Genomic DNA, 14657 nt, shown 5'->3' with positions numbered 1-14657 from the left:
AGTTCTTCTGTTGTTTTGTTTTTGTTAAATCTTAAGCCCCTTAGGGATTGGGGTCGGGGGGCTTTTCTGTGGTACCTGTGTCCATGCGAGTGTGTGAGGCTGGCTGGCCCCCAACCACTGTCCTGCCAAACACTCCAGTTTCTGTAACTAGCCAAGAACTGCTTTGCAGCCCCACTACTTCTGAATTTCGGTAACTTGTCTTTGGCAAACTAAGTATGTGCCGACACACCCAGCGAGCAGTTGGCTGGGAAGGGACCGGGAGGCGGATTCACTCCCAGAGCTCAGGCTGCCAGCCGCTGGGAGGCAGGGGTCAGGGGAGGCTGAGAGGTGTGGTCGGAGGCATCTGCTGGGGGCCGTGGGCCGGTCTTCCTGTGGTCCCTTGCACGTCCGCTCCCCAACTTTCTGCAGAACCTGACGAGAAGCAGCTACGACCCGTGTTTACCAACCACTGCCAACTCGTGGCTCCAGTCAGACAGAAACCCGCCTCACACACCTGCTGAAGGTCTGTGTGGTCCTGGGACGCTGGGGTCCAACAGCCCCTCCTCATGGCAGCTGACACCTCAGCGGGGGCACTGAGAGCTGCTTTTCCTGTCCTGCTGAGTCACATCCAGCCCCCTGTCACCTGTGCAGCAGTTGGCTGCAGCGGCCCCAGCACAGAGCCACATTCAAGGGCACGGTGTCTCCTGAGCCGATGGGCAGCTCGTCGGCCAGGCTGGGCCTCCTTCACCCGGCCACGCGGGGCTCCTGTGGCCCAGGCAGCCGTGGTGCAGCTTCCGAATGCTGGCCCCGGTCCCAAGGGGTTGCGACAAGATGTCAGAGTACTGAGTACCTGCCCTGCAAGCCCAGGCGCCCAACACAGTGCAGCCCTGGCGTGCTGGCCTGGGCTTCGGGTCGTGTCGCAGCCACGGCCGGCTTTCATTTATGCCGCCAGGCACAGTCCTTTTCAGAACGCTGAGTGTCAGGGACCAGAAGGCTTCCTGTTACCACGGCAATAAGCGGGTGCCGTGGCTGGGGGGTGACATGGCCGCTGCCTCCAGCTCCCCCTAACATGTCACCTAGTGAGGCCTGGTGCTGAGGGGACGGCTTGCCTGGTCTTCCTGTGCTGAAGTCCCTCTTCAGAGGCTGAGTGGCAGTGGTGGCCTGGGGGTGGGGGGCACGTGTCCCAGGACCGAGGTTTTGCTCAGGACTCGATCCGGCGTTCTCACGACACCTCTGTCTGAAGCAAACCATTCACTTCTCTGGGCCTGATTTGCGACCTCTCTGCACCGGGTTTAAATGTCCCGTTTACCTGTCTCTAGGAGGCGACGTGCAGGTGAACTGGACTGAAATGAGATGGACACTGCAGGCCTAAGCCCACGTCGCTGGTGGTGCCTCTGCCAAGAACGCCGCACACAATCCGTGACACTGTTCTCGGCACTCAGGCCACCAGCAGGTGCCCCACGTTCAGTGAAACGCCCGCTGAACCCGAAAGTCAAGTTAGAATCCGAGAGGCTCAAGCCCCGACCCGAGGAGGCCCGTGCCCCCCCGTCCCGCCAGCCCCGTGTCCTCAGCCTCCCAGCCTCCATGTCCCCTCACCTGGGCCATCTTGTCAAGCCTGGATTTCACGTCTGCCAGCTCTTGCTGGGCCTCCTGCAGCTTTGTTTTCAGTTTTTGGTTTTCGGTCAGTGCACTCTCGTAGAGCTGGGGGATGGGAAAAAGACCAGGTTACCTCCGAGGGGCTCCTGGTACACAGAATTTTCACAGTGTGACCCGTGAAGACCACGGGCTGTGCCCCCAGCCACCATCACCGGGCAGAGGGTGGGGACGGAGGTGCAAGGCCAGAGCACATGGCGTTCACTGGCCTCTTGCTTCTTAAACTCTGCGAAGCCCCTGGGGCTGGGCTCAGGGCACTGCACCCCAAGCTCAGTCACGTCAGCATCAGGGAGAACGCGTCACTCCATTTCCTACAGGGCACAGCTTAAAAATGTGGATCCCTGGGGGCCAGCCCAGTGGCTCAGGCCATTGGAGCACCGTGCTCCTAACACCGAGGTCTCGGTTCGATTCCCACACGGGCCAGTGAGCTGCGCCCTCTACAGCTAAGACTGCGAACAACAGCTCTCCCTGGAGCTGGGCGGCCGGGAGCAGCCTGAGGTCGGTTGAGCTCCCACAGACCAACCTCCCTGTGCTGCCAGCAGCAGCCAGCAGCCGGCATGAGCAGCCGACCCAACCGGCGACCGACTGCCTCAGCGGGGGGAGCGCAAGGCTCATAACACCAGCCTGGGTCAGGGAGCTGTGTCCTACAACTAGACTGAGAAACAACCGCTGGAACGGGGTGGGGGGGGCAGAAGAAGGGGGAAAAAAAGTGGTTCCCCACAGACAAGGGCGTGACTTTCCGTGGTGGCGTAGTGTGAACACTGGGTCTAGTCGTTCTGCCCGAGAGAACCAACCTTTTCCTGACCAAACGCGTCTCCCCACATCGTGAGTACCTGGAAGTGTGTCAGTCGGCCGGAGCCAGGCCCTGCTGTGACGTGGAAGGAGCGAGCGCTCGCCAGGTCACTGTCCCTCTCTCCAGAAGTGCCCGGCTGGCATCCACGGGCAGCGCTGGCCGCCGGGTCACAGCCTCACTTTTACTTCCCCCTTGACAATTCTTACACCCCTAAGTACCTCATTGTGGGCACATATTTACTGCACTAAACGCTATGCGAAGGGTCTTATTTAGCTGGCGGAGCAGCCGGGAGACCTGGGGGGACTTATTGTCACTGTCACTTAAGTGCAGTTCCCTGCTGTATCAGAACGGTGCTGATTTTCCTACACGGTGGAGAAGGCCGGGAGCTTTACGTGCTAGATGCCACGAACAGGAAAACTGAGTGGGACCCTACGTTTTTATAATCCCTGCTGGTGTCCTCTTCTGCGCGGCTGGTCAGGATGGCCAGGCGGGCCTCCCGCCGTGCTCTCGCGGAGGCCCGGTCACTGTAGGACTCGCTGGTCACAGGGTTACTGCCTGCCGACTCCAACCTGCGGGAGACACATTAGAAGTAAGAGGTGGTTCTGGGAAGCAAGAAGGGGGCCCCGCGTGGGGGCAGCACGACGTCCTCTGAGCCCTTGGCTGCTCTGGCAGAAACGACACACACACTGTTTCCTGACTCTCACGGGTGCAGGGCCCAGCTTAGAGGAGGCCGTCACCGGCCAGGAATGGAGCTGGCTTGAAAACTTGCTGGTTTGGACCCAAATGCTCACTTAAATCTTAGAGCTTTCCCAGTAAATTCAGGGTTGCGCTGCTTCCCTCAAGACTGTGCTTTTAAAAGCAAACGTTTCTTGGATTGCAACAGCTCTTGGAAAATGGGTCCGATGAAGTGTGAATGGACCAGGGACACATGGGCTGGGAGGCCGGACGGGGGTGTGTGTGGGGCAGCCACCGGGCAGGGCAGGTCTGCGGGGGCCCAGGCCCGTGTTTGCTGCCCTCTTATCCATGTTCCACCAGCACTGACACCTGTGATGGGCTCCACAGCTTGACGCGGTGTCGTCCCACTTTCCTACAGGGTCGTTAGTGGGGTCAGTCAGCTGACCGTGGAAGCAGGCCTCAGTGCCGCGTCACATTTTTCTGGGGCTCTGCTCCTCCCCGATTAAATGTGGCCCGTGACACTGCCATATCCAAGCCAGCCCTGCAGAGCTCTGTGCTCCCGCTGGGGCGCTGTGGGGCTTCCATCCGAGGCCCCGTCCTGTGGTGGCCTGGCCACAGCGGGGGTGGGGAGCAAGAAGGACGACACAAAGCTGCCAGTCCCATCAACGGCCTCACGGATGTGAGCACACAATATTCCTCTTCTTCTTTTAAACGTGTGAATGGGAATCTCTACTGACTCCCCGATTTCACAAGCGATGCGTGCTTACAGAAAACGTGAGCAGCGCTCAAGTGACCAAAACAGAAAGCGAAAGTCACCCCATAATCCTGCCCAGGAGATAACCACTCTTAACAGCTTAGTTCTATCCTCGCAAGATGTTAAATACACAAATATGCTAAGAACATATTTCCAGAAATAAAGCGAGGTAACAGACTGTTTTCTAGGCTTCCTCCTCTCTTTTCTCTATGTTCACTATGACTGAAGTATCTTACCTTGTCAGTAAAAACCAACTGGCCTCGTTTATAAAGAAAGACTGCAGTCTTCACTGTACGGCTGTGTGACAATTTAATCCTCTACTGACACACATGTTCATTTTTTACCTAATGTAAGTAATGTTACAACGAGAAGACCTGTCTACAAACCCAGTGCATTTGTCCAATTATTTCATTAGGATAAAAATCTGAGAAGTGGGACTGGCCGAGGGGTAAAGGGGTTTTAAATGCTGCTGCCTGAGTTCTCAGACCACCCTGCACGGAGGTCTGGTCCTTTCCCAGCCACTAGTGTTTTTCGATCATTAGGGAGCTTCCATCTTTGCTCACTTATCCCTCTGTGCCTGAGCTGCCTGTCACGGTCTGAGTTGGTCTCTTCTTACACAGCGAGAAGTGTCCTATGGCTTTTAGAACTGACATGAGCTGCATGTGGGGTCGTCCACTGTACGTTTTGTCTCTTTCATCAGGTCTTTTACTAGCAAAGGTTTTCAATTTTACATAACTAGATCAACAATTTTTACCTTACTGGTATTGTGCTTGGAATGGTCTTTCCTCATAAAGATTATAAATACTCTCTTCTACTACTTCTGTAGTGAACTCTTTCTGTTAAAAATTGTAATCCATCTGAAGTCTGTGTTTTTCGTTTTGTTTTATTTTATTGTTTTGTTTTTCACTTTGGGTTGACGGAGGATCTATTTCCCCAAATAAACAGTCAATTGTTCCAATGATCACTTAACAAGTAGTTCTTTCCTCACGGGGTTTAAAAGCCACCTTACACCCATGACTTTTTTAGGGTCACCTACTGTGCTCCACAGATCTGTTTAGTCCTGAACTCACTGTTTTAATCAGTTTCAGAGCATATTTTTGGTCTGTAGGGAGAGTCTCTTCTTATAAATGGCCATTATAATGTATCAGTTCCCAAGAAATTACCTAGGAAAACACCACATTTGATCAATTTTGCAAAACTAATTTTCTGCTAGGTAAGAGGTAAGCTATTTATTCTCAGCTGGTCCTGGTGAGAAGCAAGCAGAGGAAAAGTACTTCCAAGCTCATGGATTTTAAGATACATTACAAAAGGAGAACAAGCTCCATCCAGTAGCCCTGTGCTGACCCCCAGCTGCCCCTTCCCTTCAGTGTCTCAACGACTCCATCGGAGGACATTCCGGCTGTGCACCCACAGTCTCTACCGTTTTTCCTTCCTTCTGCGGGAGGTCAGGGTTGTGCCCTCAGGTGCCGGGAGGAGAGTTACAGAGCCCATCCCCAAGCCCTGAGGTGCTTCTTGAATTCTCAGCAATTGCAAGTCAGGTCTTTACTTCATCCAACACAGTCAGCCAGCACCATCAGGTGAAGGAGCAGTGCTGTCGTGATCAGGTGACAGCATCTCAACTCAGCAGACTGTCACTGCCTCCTCCCTGCCCTAATGCAGGCCAACGGCTGCCCTGGCGCCTCCTGGAGGTAAGGCCACTTCCCCAGCACGGCGCCTGGTACGCTGGCACCGCAGGACAGTTAAGGTAGCGAAGGGTGCAGAGCGAGTCGGGAGCAGGTGAGGAAAGAGGGAGTGGAAAGCTGCCGCATTCCTGCAGGCGGGCGGGCGGGCGGGCGGGCGGGAGGGCAGTGAGAAAAATCCGAAGGACGGTGCTGGCTGGGCCGGGGAGGAGCGAGGGGCGTGCGATACCACCCACCACGAAGGCTGAGTTTAGTCAGACATGCAGTCGCACGAGCGTTAAGCGTGTAAAACACAGACATCCTTACCTAGAAAGCCTTTCGTGCTAGAGAAAGGAAGAGATAAAAAACAAAACAAAAATTAAAACCAGCATTAGCAAGGATGGTATTTATAATTTCCATTTATAAATGCACTTTTCAAACAGACGTCTCAACTTCAGCACAGGAAGAGGGGTGCAGTTCGTTCCCTCCAGGCTGCATCCAGACTGAAGGGGTGGGGGTGCCCCTCAAATGGGGCGTAAGCAGCAGGTGAAGTGACACAACCTGTCCACCCCCACAACCCGGAGTGACGGACTCTGGCCTCAGTGTCCGTTCTGTTAGATTCCTTGGTCCAGCTGTCCCGAGGGAACACTGCAATTAAAACATTAGAACTCAGGACAGTTCCTGGCTGTCTCCTGGGTCTCCCATGAAAGAAGGAGCGTGAGGGGGACAGTCCCCACCTGGTCCCCAGGACAGTGGTAAGAACTGGAAAGAACGTGTGCATGAGGTCCAGGAAGAAAGGCCTTTGGCAGAGGCCACCTGCACGCTTCACAGCTATGGTTACTGTAAATGGACAACAGACGACAATGCCGTCTGCGCTTTGCATTCACTTTCTGATCACAGATCACCTTTACCTTCTTATCGCCACTGTTTTGTTTTTAAGAACTCACGCCAATGAAACACCAGCTGACTTAAACGTATTTACTTACTTCTCTTTTGAGGTTCTAACAAACTCAGACGCAAGAAGAAAGGGAGAGACCAGGGCCCCTCCACCCACGACACTAGCGGCAAGGACGGGACCCTGAGGAGTGTCTGGAGCAGGAGTGAACCCACACGGTGTGACGCCACGTACGCCGGCCGAGCTGTGCACGGCTCCCTGCAGAGGGCCTGACCAGGGACCTCTCTCCACGGGTTCCCCTGCAGTCGGGGTTCCGGTTGTCGGAACTCCCTCCGTGCACAGCTGGACCTCAGTCCTGGAGACTCTCGCCAGGGCCAGGGCACTGACGTCCTTTCTCAGGCATCTTCAAGCCCCCATCCTGTTGTGCAGCCCTGGCCACACAGGCACCACCAGCTTTTTAACCATTTGAGATGGGGGTCAGTAAGAAGAGTGTATGGCGTGTCTCACACACTTGCAGGTGGTACCCTAGAACCTGCAAATCTGGACTTCAGGACCTGTCCTTCTCGCACGTGTCACGGGCCTTCAGGGCGCTCCTGGGGCAGCCCTGCCGGCCAGTCCGTCAGCAGCATCAACGGCGAGCACACTTCCCCTACTTGAGCCTTTTCCCTGGTGGGAAACCTCTAGAAACCGCTGCCCGGCTTGCATCCTGACATCCTACAGAATCTGCTGTTTGATGAAACAACGTTGGTTAGATCGAGGGAGAGAAAAGCCCGGGTTTCCTGGGTAAGCGAAGCAGAGCTGGTGGAGGCCTGGCTTCGATTTTCCCTCTTCGTCCTGCTGTCACTCAAACTACACAGGACACGTCACCCTGCCGCTGCTTCTCATCTCACTGCACAAAGCTGACCGCAGGGGGCGGCTGAGTGACTGGAGAGCAGGGAACAAGCCGGTGGGGCCCGGAAGTGATGCCCAAAGCAGGCAGCAGGTGAGGACGGGGTTCCAGAGCACAGGCTCAGGGACCGCAGTCAAACGTGGGCGTCTTGGGGCTGGGATGGGGTCCCCGACCTGCACACTGGGGAGGCCCCACCTCTCCAAACAGTTCCTGTGGTCTTTTCATAGGGTCTGTGCAGGGTATGTGGACATGACGACGTCGTGTTTTAGAAAAGGCACGGTTCTTCTATCCAGTCTGCAGGCTGACACTCACGCACCATCACATGCTCTCATCAGGGAGCTTGGAAGGAGCTCCTGCTTCTGTGAAGGGCTGCTTTCTACCTCCTACCAAACGTAAAGAGCACTGGCCATTACGATGGGACTCTGGGGCACCTGGATTAGAACAAACTGCTCAGAGAAGGAACTCTTTCTCAGCTTTCATGGCCCAACTGGGGGCCATAGATACTCTGAATGGAGCCCTGGAGCAGGAGGGACTAAAAGCTGCTCAGAAACCAGAATGAACACAGAAAACGGAAATAAAAGGAGTGATTCACTAGACCAACCAGAGTTTAAAATGCTCCAAAGCCAAGAAACAGCCCCTTCCATTCCTAGCTCTCGAAATTCTCCCATGATCATGTCCGTGGTCAGGACCTGTTTCTAATAAAAGAACGGAGTCAAGGTCACCACCAGTTCAGAGGGCGATCCTGGGAGGGGCAGAATCAGGCTGGATTGGATTTGTGAAATGCGTAGGGCTCTCAAAGCACCAGAGACGGCCTTAGAAAAACTGCACAAGAGCTTTTAACTTGAAAGTAACCAGGAGTTCAGAGAGGCACATAATTAAAACCAAACCCCTTTGACCAAGTCTAAACTAAAACTGTGGCTCTGGAAAGCTGGGCCCCAGGGAAAGGAATGAGACCCAGTCACGTGTCAGCTGCCAAGACTGAGGCAAGCGTAGCCGAGTCCTTTGGAGTTGGGCCTGACCCCACAGTGATGGGAAAGACCTCCCACTTACATTTTCCCTGACGAGGGACGGAGCAGCAGGAACGTTTCACGTATGTTCTTGTGCTCTGGCGGGGCCGGGGGCACAGTCGGAGCTATTCTGGGGGCCTCAGGGGACCAGCCTGTCCCGTCGGGTTCTCAGACTGACGACGGGTGAGCAAGCCAGGGACTATGGATTTTCAGGGCTATGCAAACCCAGTTACGGCGGAGTTAATGTAAACAATGTAACTTTGTAATTCACGGAGGTTAAAACCCATTCTGGTTTCCTAGGTGTGTCTGAGAGACGAGAATGGCCCCCAACCTGGGAGAGTCCCCTGTCCGCAGCTCTGAACAGGCCTGTCCAGGTCCATATTGCTCCACTGACACGTCTGGGCACCCAGCACAACTTGGAAATACACATGGGGGGGGGGGCGGTGGCGCAACAAACACTTTCAAGATTTACGCAAACGTGTGACAGTAGAGGATGGTGATGAGGCCACAGCAGGTGTTTTTCCCACATCTGAAACAGGAATATTGCCTAATATCATCAAGTTTTCAGTGGTATTAGTTTTCTACCGCTGCCGTAACAAATTAGCACAAAACTTAGCGGCTCAAGCGTCCCCTTATTATCACCGAGTGTTGTCAGGAGTCCAGCTGGCCCCACTGGGTTCCCTGCTCAGGTGTCTGCTGGCGGGGCCGTCATCAGAGACCCTGGGGAGCGTGTGCTTCCTGCTCACTCAGGTGCTGGCAGGGCCCCGCCTCTGTGCTCTCAGGCCCGTGTCCCTGCTGCCTGTGACACAGCAACGGTACACAGATGCCTCTCCATGCTTCGGGTTTCTCTGGCTTCCCCGTCACCTGCTGAGAAAGGGCGCTGCTTTTCCGGGTGCACGTGATGAGACCAGGCCCACCTGGACAAACAACAGTCCCGGGAGGGCACGCTCAGCGAATGTACGGGCTCCGGGGACGAGGCCGAGACGTCGCAGGGGAGCATGTTAGAAAGTCCCACAAACACAGGCTTCCCCTTAGAGAACACGCATTCTCTCTGACCTATAACTTTGTCACGGAAGAAACAGCCACGTGCACGGCACTCGCTGTGATCACACGTGGTGATCACTCACTAGGCTTAGAACGACGCTGGTGGCACCGACTCGCTGGGACAGGGCACCACGTGCCCAGGTGCATGGGGACAGCACCCCCCATATAGTGCACAATGGTGGTGAGTGACAGACGGACGTCATGTGATACTCCTGATCCGTCTGTACCAATTACATCAGGAAAGTCAAGAAACACCGAGCTTCCATCCAGCTGACGTTTCTCATCGCCAGACTGTGGCCGCCCTGGCAATTCAACGTGGTGTGCAGAAGAGAGGTGACGGAATGCCAGCCACATATTCTAGGGGAGAAATCATTAAATTACAGAAACAGACACGTCTCCTGTGGTATCTACAGGTCGTGCTACCTAAATGTCATCGGTGCCAGCATTTCCTGTTATGATCTCAGCTAATTACTTCTCTCTGCCTCAGTATCGTCGTGGGTAAAATGAGAGCAAACGGTACTGTGTGTAACGCTGTCGAAAAGGCCCCACGAGACAGCAGAGGTAGGCGGTGGGATGGCAGCCGGCACGTGGTGGGCGTCTGTAGATACAGCCGCTGCCATTACCGCACTTGCACTTTCCATCCCCTCTTGTCCCTGCTGGTGGCCGGGCTGTGGCTGTAAGAGGGACAAGCTCACACGACGCGTCGGCATCGAGGGCAGGGCTGGATTATTGCGGCTTCGATCCGCCAGGCTAATTCCTACCTACCCGTCCCGCCCTGCTGCCTGGTGGCACGTTCTCCCCGTAACTAACCTTGTGGCGCTGACTCTGAAAGTCTGTACGAAGACGTGACGACGAAGAGGTTCAATCCAGACACACAAGCACCTCTGCCCCTCAGGGCCCGGCTCCCGGCACCGTGTGGCCACAGCAGGAGCTGGTCTTGGGGCTGAGATGAGCACTAACGCCCAGTCGTGACCGATCACCAGCCACTGCACAGTGAGCAACAGGAGCAAAAGGCGCTGAAACAGCCACAGGCAGGCAGATAAAAGCCACCTCGGGCTGCTTCCCTTTGCTCTTCTGACTATAATTAATTGCCGGCTCACTCAAATATTAAGACACTGAGAAAAAGAAGGACAAAAATATGGGGACATCTTCAAAGTTGGAAAACCCACCCCTGATCACATGACGGGTTATGTACTGAAAATAAAAATAAAGCTAGGAAACCTCACCTCTCAACACAACTGAGCCCGAGCTGGCCCCCTAAGCTTCTGTATTCCTGGAGAAACTCATCACCATGACAGAGTTGACGAGACGCCTCCAAACAAGCAAACATCAGACCTCGTGTCCCCTGCGTGGGATCCCAGTGGTGAGCACACAGGGACAGCCCTGGGGAGAGGCCGAGTGCTGCCCGCTGCTGTTACCCCGCTTACTCTTAGGGGCACCCCCCCAAGACAGGCTCACCACTCCCATGGCGTCATCACAACTGCCAGCCCATAATTCTCTCCTGAGCTTCAGACCCTATGGACATCGCTGTCTGAATGTCCTCAGGCACCTCTGACTCGACACGTCTAAAAGCGAGGCCATTTCCCCACTCGACACCCTTTTTGCCTCCTGCATTTGCCAATTAAGTGCCGTCATGCCACTTCTTACCAAGTCCCCCAGACCCGAGACTAAAGAATGGCTGCTTACTGACTTTTTTTTGAGGGGAGTTAAAAAAAAACCCCTCACACACTAGTGGTTTTAATTAGAGAGAAAAGATGGTTAACAGATTGCATCCTTAATTAACATCATTCACCAAAATGTTTCTCATTCCACAACAACAGATTCTGAAATGCAGTACAAGTGAGTTCCAGATGGGTGGTGCCCAGATGCAGTGTGAGACGTGCGAGGGATGAGAGGACACACGAGAGGCCGCTCAGGCTGCCCCGGGAGCAGAGGGGACGTCACCTGACTGTCCCTGAGGCCCCGGGCTGTGTGGCCTCCTATCCTGAGAGCAGCAACCCTTCCCCACGCAGCTGCTTGTGGCCTGTAGCGGATTGATCTGTAGGGCTGTTTACCAAACAAAACACACAGGTCAACTGTCCCTTTATTTACATTAATGGCTCGCGTGAGAAGATCATGTGGGGTCTCCGTATTTTCTGTTGCGATGGTGGTCCTGCAGAAGGAGCAATCCAGAGTAAGTGGGGAAATGCTACTGACGCGGGTCATGGATGCAGGTCAAACCCTACTATCGGAGACAATAGGATTGAAACTCGGTCAGTGCAATGAAACTCGGTCTCATTGAAAGATTCCCAGGCTTCAGCTGATAACTCACTTCAAGACTATTCAACATAACACACATCAACCAAGCACTGCAAGGTGGACATTCCCGGGCATTTCATCTTTGGATATGCCCTGCACTGAACAGTATTTTGTAAACTAGCAAACAGTCACTGAGACTATTGACCAATGACTACCTGGCTCTTGCTTTCAAGACGATTTAAAGACGTAAGCCATCTAAACTGACTAGTTTGAGTTACTAGAATCTATGGGGCTGAGACTCAACAATACACACAGCGCTTGGAACTCAAGAGCTGGAGGTGTGTGACGTGTCTGTATGCGGTTCACAGCTACTGTCCTTACTGCCTCGGCTGCTGGGAAATTCGATCAAAGGAGGCGTCTGGATTGACCGTGAACTCAGCACCCTGTGCAGTTGCTCAGGACGAGAACAGAACCTTCAGACTCATGAACAGGCTGTGTGGTTCCCGACAGAACCCGGAGGGAAGCTGGAAGTCGCTCCCCAAGCCAGAAGGCGGAGGGGAGCAGATCTGTCACTCAGGGAGCGCCCCAAGTTTTGGAGACAAAAGAGGTGTGACCCAGGATGAACCTAGCGTGAACGCCAACAGAATTGTTTAGAAAAAACCGATTTCGCTCTTTAGGGTCAAAAGATTGAAACAGCAGGATGGGGGCGGACAGCTGGAATGGCCACTGTGGTGGGGCCTGGGGGCCGAGACCCAAAGGACGGACGGTGCGTGTTTGGCTTATGGAGACGGGTGAACGTCAGAAACCATGTTACACAGCATAATTTTGTGTTCAGAGAATGAAAAGTATCATGTCTGCAACACAAACCGGAGGACGGGAGTAAGTCTTGGCCACTGAGGACTCGCCCGTCGTCCGCCCCCCACAGGGAAGTGCGGTTTCACTGCGAGGGTTGCCCTGCGTGGCTGGGGGCCAGCGCTGCCTCTGACATCACGGAACGTCAGGCTTTCCCAACCAGCACAGAAGCACTCACGCACACACGGCGACTTTAGGAGCGTTAGATGCCGCTGGCAGTTTAAAAGCGGAGGGATGAGGAGACAGTTTCGGCTTTCTGGGGACTGAAAAGTCATCGTGCTGTTTCTTGTCTCGAGTTAAAAATAAGGCCTGTTGACCTGTAGTTTATAGATTGCCCTTGCTGCTCCCTGAGCCTCTGACTAAGGGACAGTGTCCCCATGTGAACAGCCATGATTTTCACATTCCCTTTGAGAACGTTTTCCTTATACGGAAGCATCTGATATTCAGCCCCTTTAACAGAGTAAGGAAAAAAACGGTCAACTTTCATCCGTTGGCTCAGCGTCCCCACTGCTTCGAGGAGCCCGCCCAGAGGAGGCCACACCTCTTTAACTGCAGCCGCCAGCACAGAAGTGCGTCACAAGTCACAGAAGTCTGGATGAGTACAGCAAGAGCTTTCTGATCTCAGCGAGCCTCACACAGACGCCCCGGCACCCTCAGGGAAGGCTGGAGCCCCTGCAGCCACCAGGTCTCGGGTCCTGCGGCTCGTCCGCCCCGGCTCCATCTGAGAACAGCCGCCCGTTCCCTCCCTGGTCCGCACACACAGCCTTCCTCCCTCCTGCAATGTCAGCTTCCTGGGTCCCCATCATGTCTGCCTCTGGGCCTCCCACAGCTACCCAAACTCTTTCCTGTCACCTTGGACCCTCACCCTTTGTCCTTAACCTTCGGCATCCTGACATGAACGCCAGTGCTGTTGATGGATACGGGTTTGGAGTCACAGAGACGTGACTGCTGAGGGGGCTGGGTAAGCGCCTCATGCACCTCAGTTTCCCCCAGGTGACACGCAGACAGCAGTGCCCACCTTTCCAAAGCGAAAGGCCCGGCCAGGCTGGGCATCACGGGTGTGACGCTCTCGTTTGTACTGGCGTTGGACCGTTGGGAACACTGTGTCTGGCCTGTCCTCCAGCGACGCCAGGTTACAAGGCAGGGACGGCGACCCCATGTGCCTATAAGCGAGCAGCAGCTGGTCATCAGCCGGCCCAGCAGGCCCGTGATCACAGCACGGGACCCAGCGCTTTGAGAGCACACTGACCAAAGGACGGGTGGGGCTGCTGTGCCGTCTCAGGAGTTGCACCTCAGTCACAAGTGACACATGGGAACCAACACTCTCTATGGCAGCCTCCAGCCACCTGGACACTGGACGGCAGTCACAGTAAGGCTGCAGTGACCCACAGCCACTGACCACTAAAAGGGGAGCAGTCTTATAAAGCCACCCAAGCTTCAGTTTCCTGCTGTCCAAACTCTCAATCTCTGTCCCACTCACTGTGGCCTCTGTCTAAACGTGGGGAGGGGGAGGGTGGGCAGCTAGGACGGAGACAGAAGAAAGGGGACCCAACTCTAAAGGGGGAACGGCTGCCACTGCACAGGCTTTGCTGAGAGCTCACCAGGTACCACACACGCAGCTCAGGGGGCTGTGCTCAGTGTGAACAAATGTCGCCAAGGGGCACTGAGGGAAGCGGGAGGAGACCCAAGGGATACAGTAATGGAGGAAAAAGGATCCGTTTTGTGAGCCTCGGCGGGTTGCCACCAAGAAATACCCACCAGCCCCGGGGGAGGCATTCTGTGGCTTCCAGGAAAGACCGGCACCAGCCGATGTGAAGGAGCAGCAGGTCCCCGGGGCCCAGTGGGGGACAGGCACGTCAGAGCCCTCTCAGTCCTCCCACAGAGGGGCTCATGAATGAAACACCTTAATAACCAAGTTCCTCTGATATTCTGGTAAGCAAACACCCCCCACTGTTGCCCCAGGACAACAACCAACAGGCCGCACCCCGAATTCCACTCCAGTAACTTACACACGAGAAAGCCCGTGAAAAAGACATGAAACAGCGCAGGGCCCAAGTCTGTCCGTGTTCCGCGCGGGTTTTCCCCGCACAGCTCCCAAACTCAGGCGCGGTCACCGCCCGCCTGTGTTCCCTGAGGAGGAGCTGCCACCTCCCCACTACCTCCTGGGAGCAGCTCCTGCTTCGGTCCGTCCAGGGAGACACGAAACCGGAAACGAACACC

The 14657-nt window shown here is 54.9% G+C and overlaps 1 protein-coding gene across 8 annotated transcripts in view; it reads right to left on the bottom strand.

Moving 5' to 3' along the window:
* PPP1R12B (protein phosphatase 1 regulatory subunit 12B) overlaps positions 1 to 14657 on the bottom strand; it is a 102257-nt gene that overhangs the window by 14547 nt on the left and 73053 nt on the right. For all 8 annotated transcript variants that reach the window (XM_088799206.1, XM_088799208.1, XM_088799207.1 and 5 more), the window contains 3 exons: positions 5840 to 5856; positions 2859 to 2994; positions 1576 to 1680 (listed from right to left, as the gene is read on the bottom strand). In XM_088799206.1, coding sequence (XP_088655332.1) covers positions 1576 to 1680; positions 2859 to 2994; positions 5840 to 5856 — 258 coding nt within the window. The remainder of the gene's footprint in view (positions 1 to 1575; positions 1681 to 2858; positions 2995 to 5839; positions 5857 to 14657) is intronic.

The sequence above is a fragment of the Rhinolophus sinicus genome, chromosome 6 (genome assembly GCF_057876585.1).
Source record: "Rhinolophus sinicus isolate RSI-liver-muscle chromosome 6, RSI-T2T, whole genome shotgun sequence".
In the NCBI taxonomy this organism is placed as follows: domain Eukaryota; kingdom Metazoa; phylum Chordata; class Mammalia; order Chiroptera; family Rhinolophidae; genus Rhinolophus; species Rhinolophus sinicus.
The sequence above is the reverse complement of the archived record's forward strand: the minus strand, read 5'-3'. Positions and strand labels throughout refer to the sequence as shown.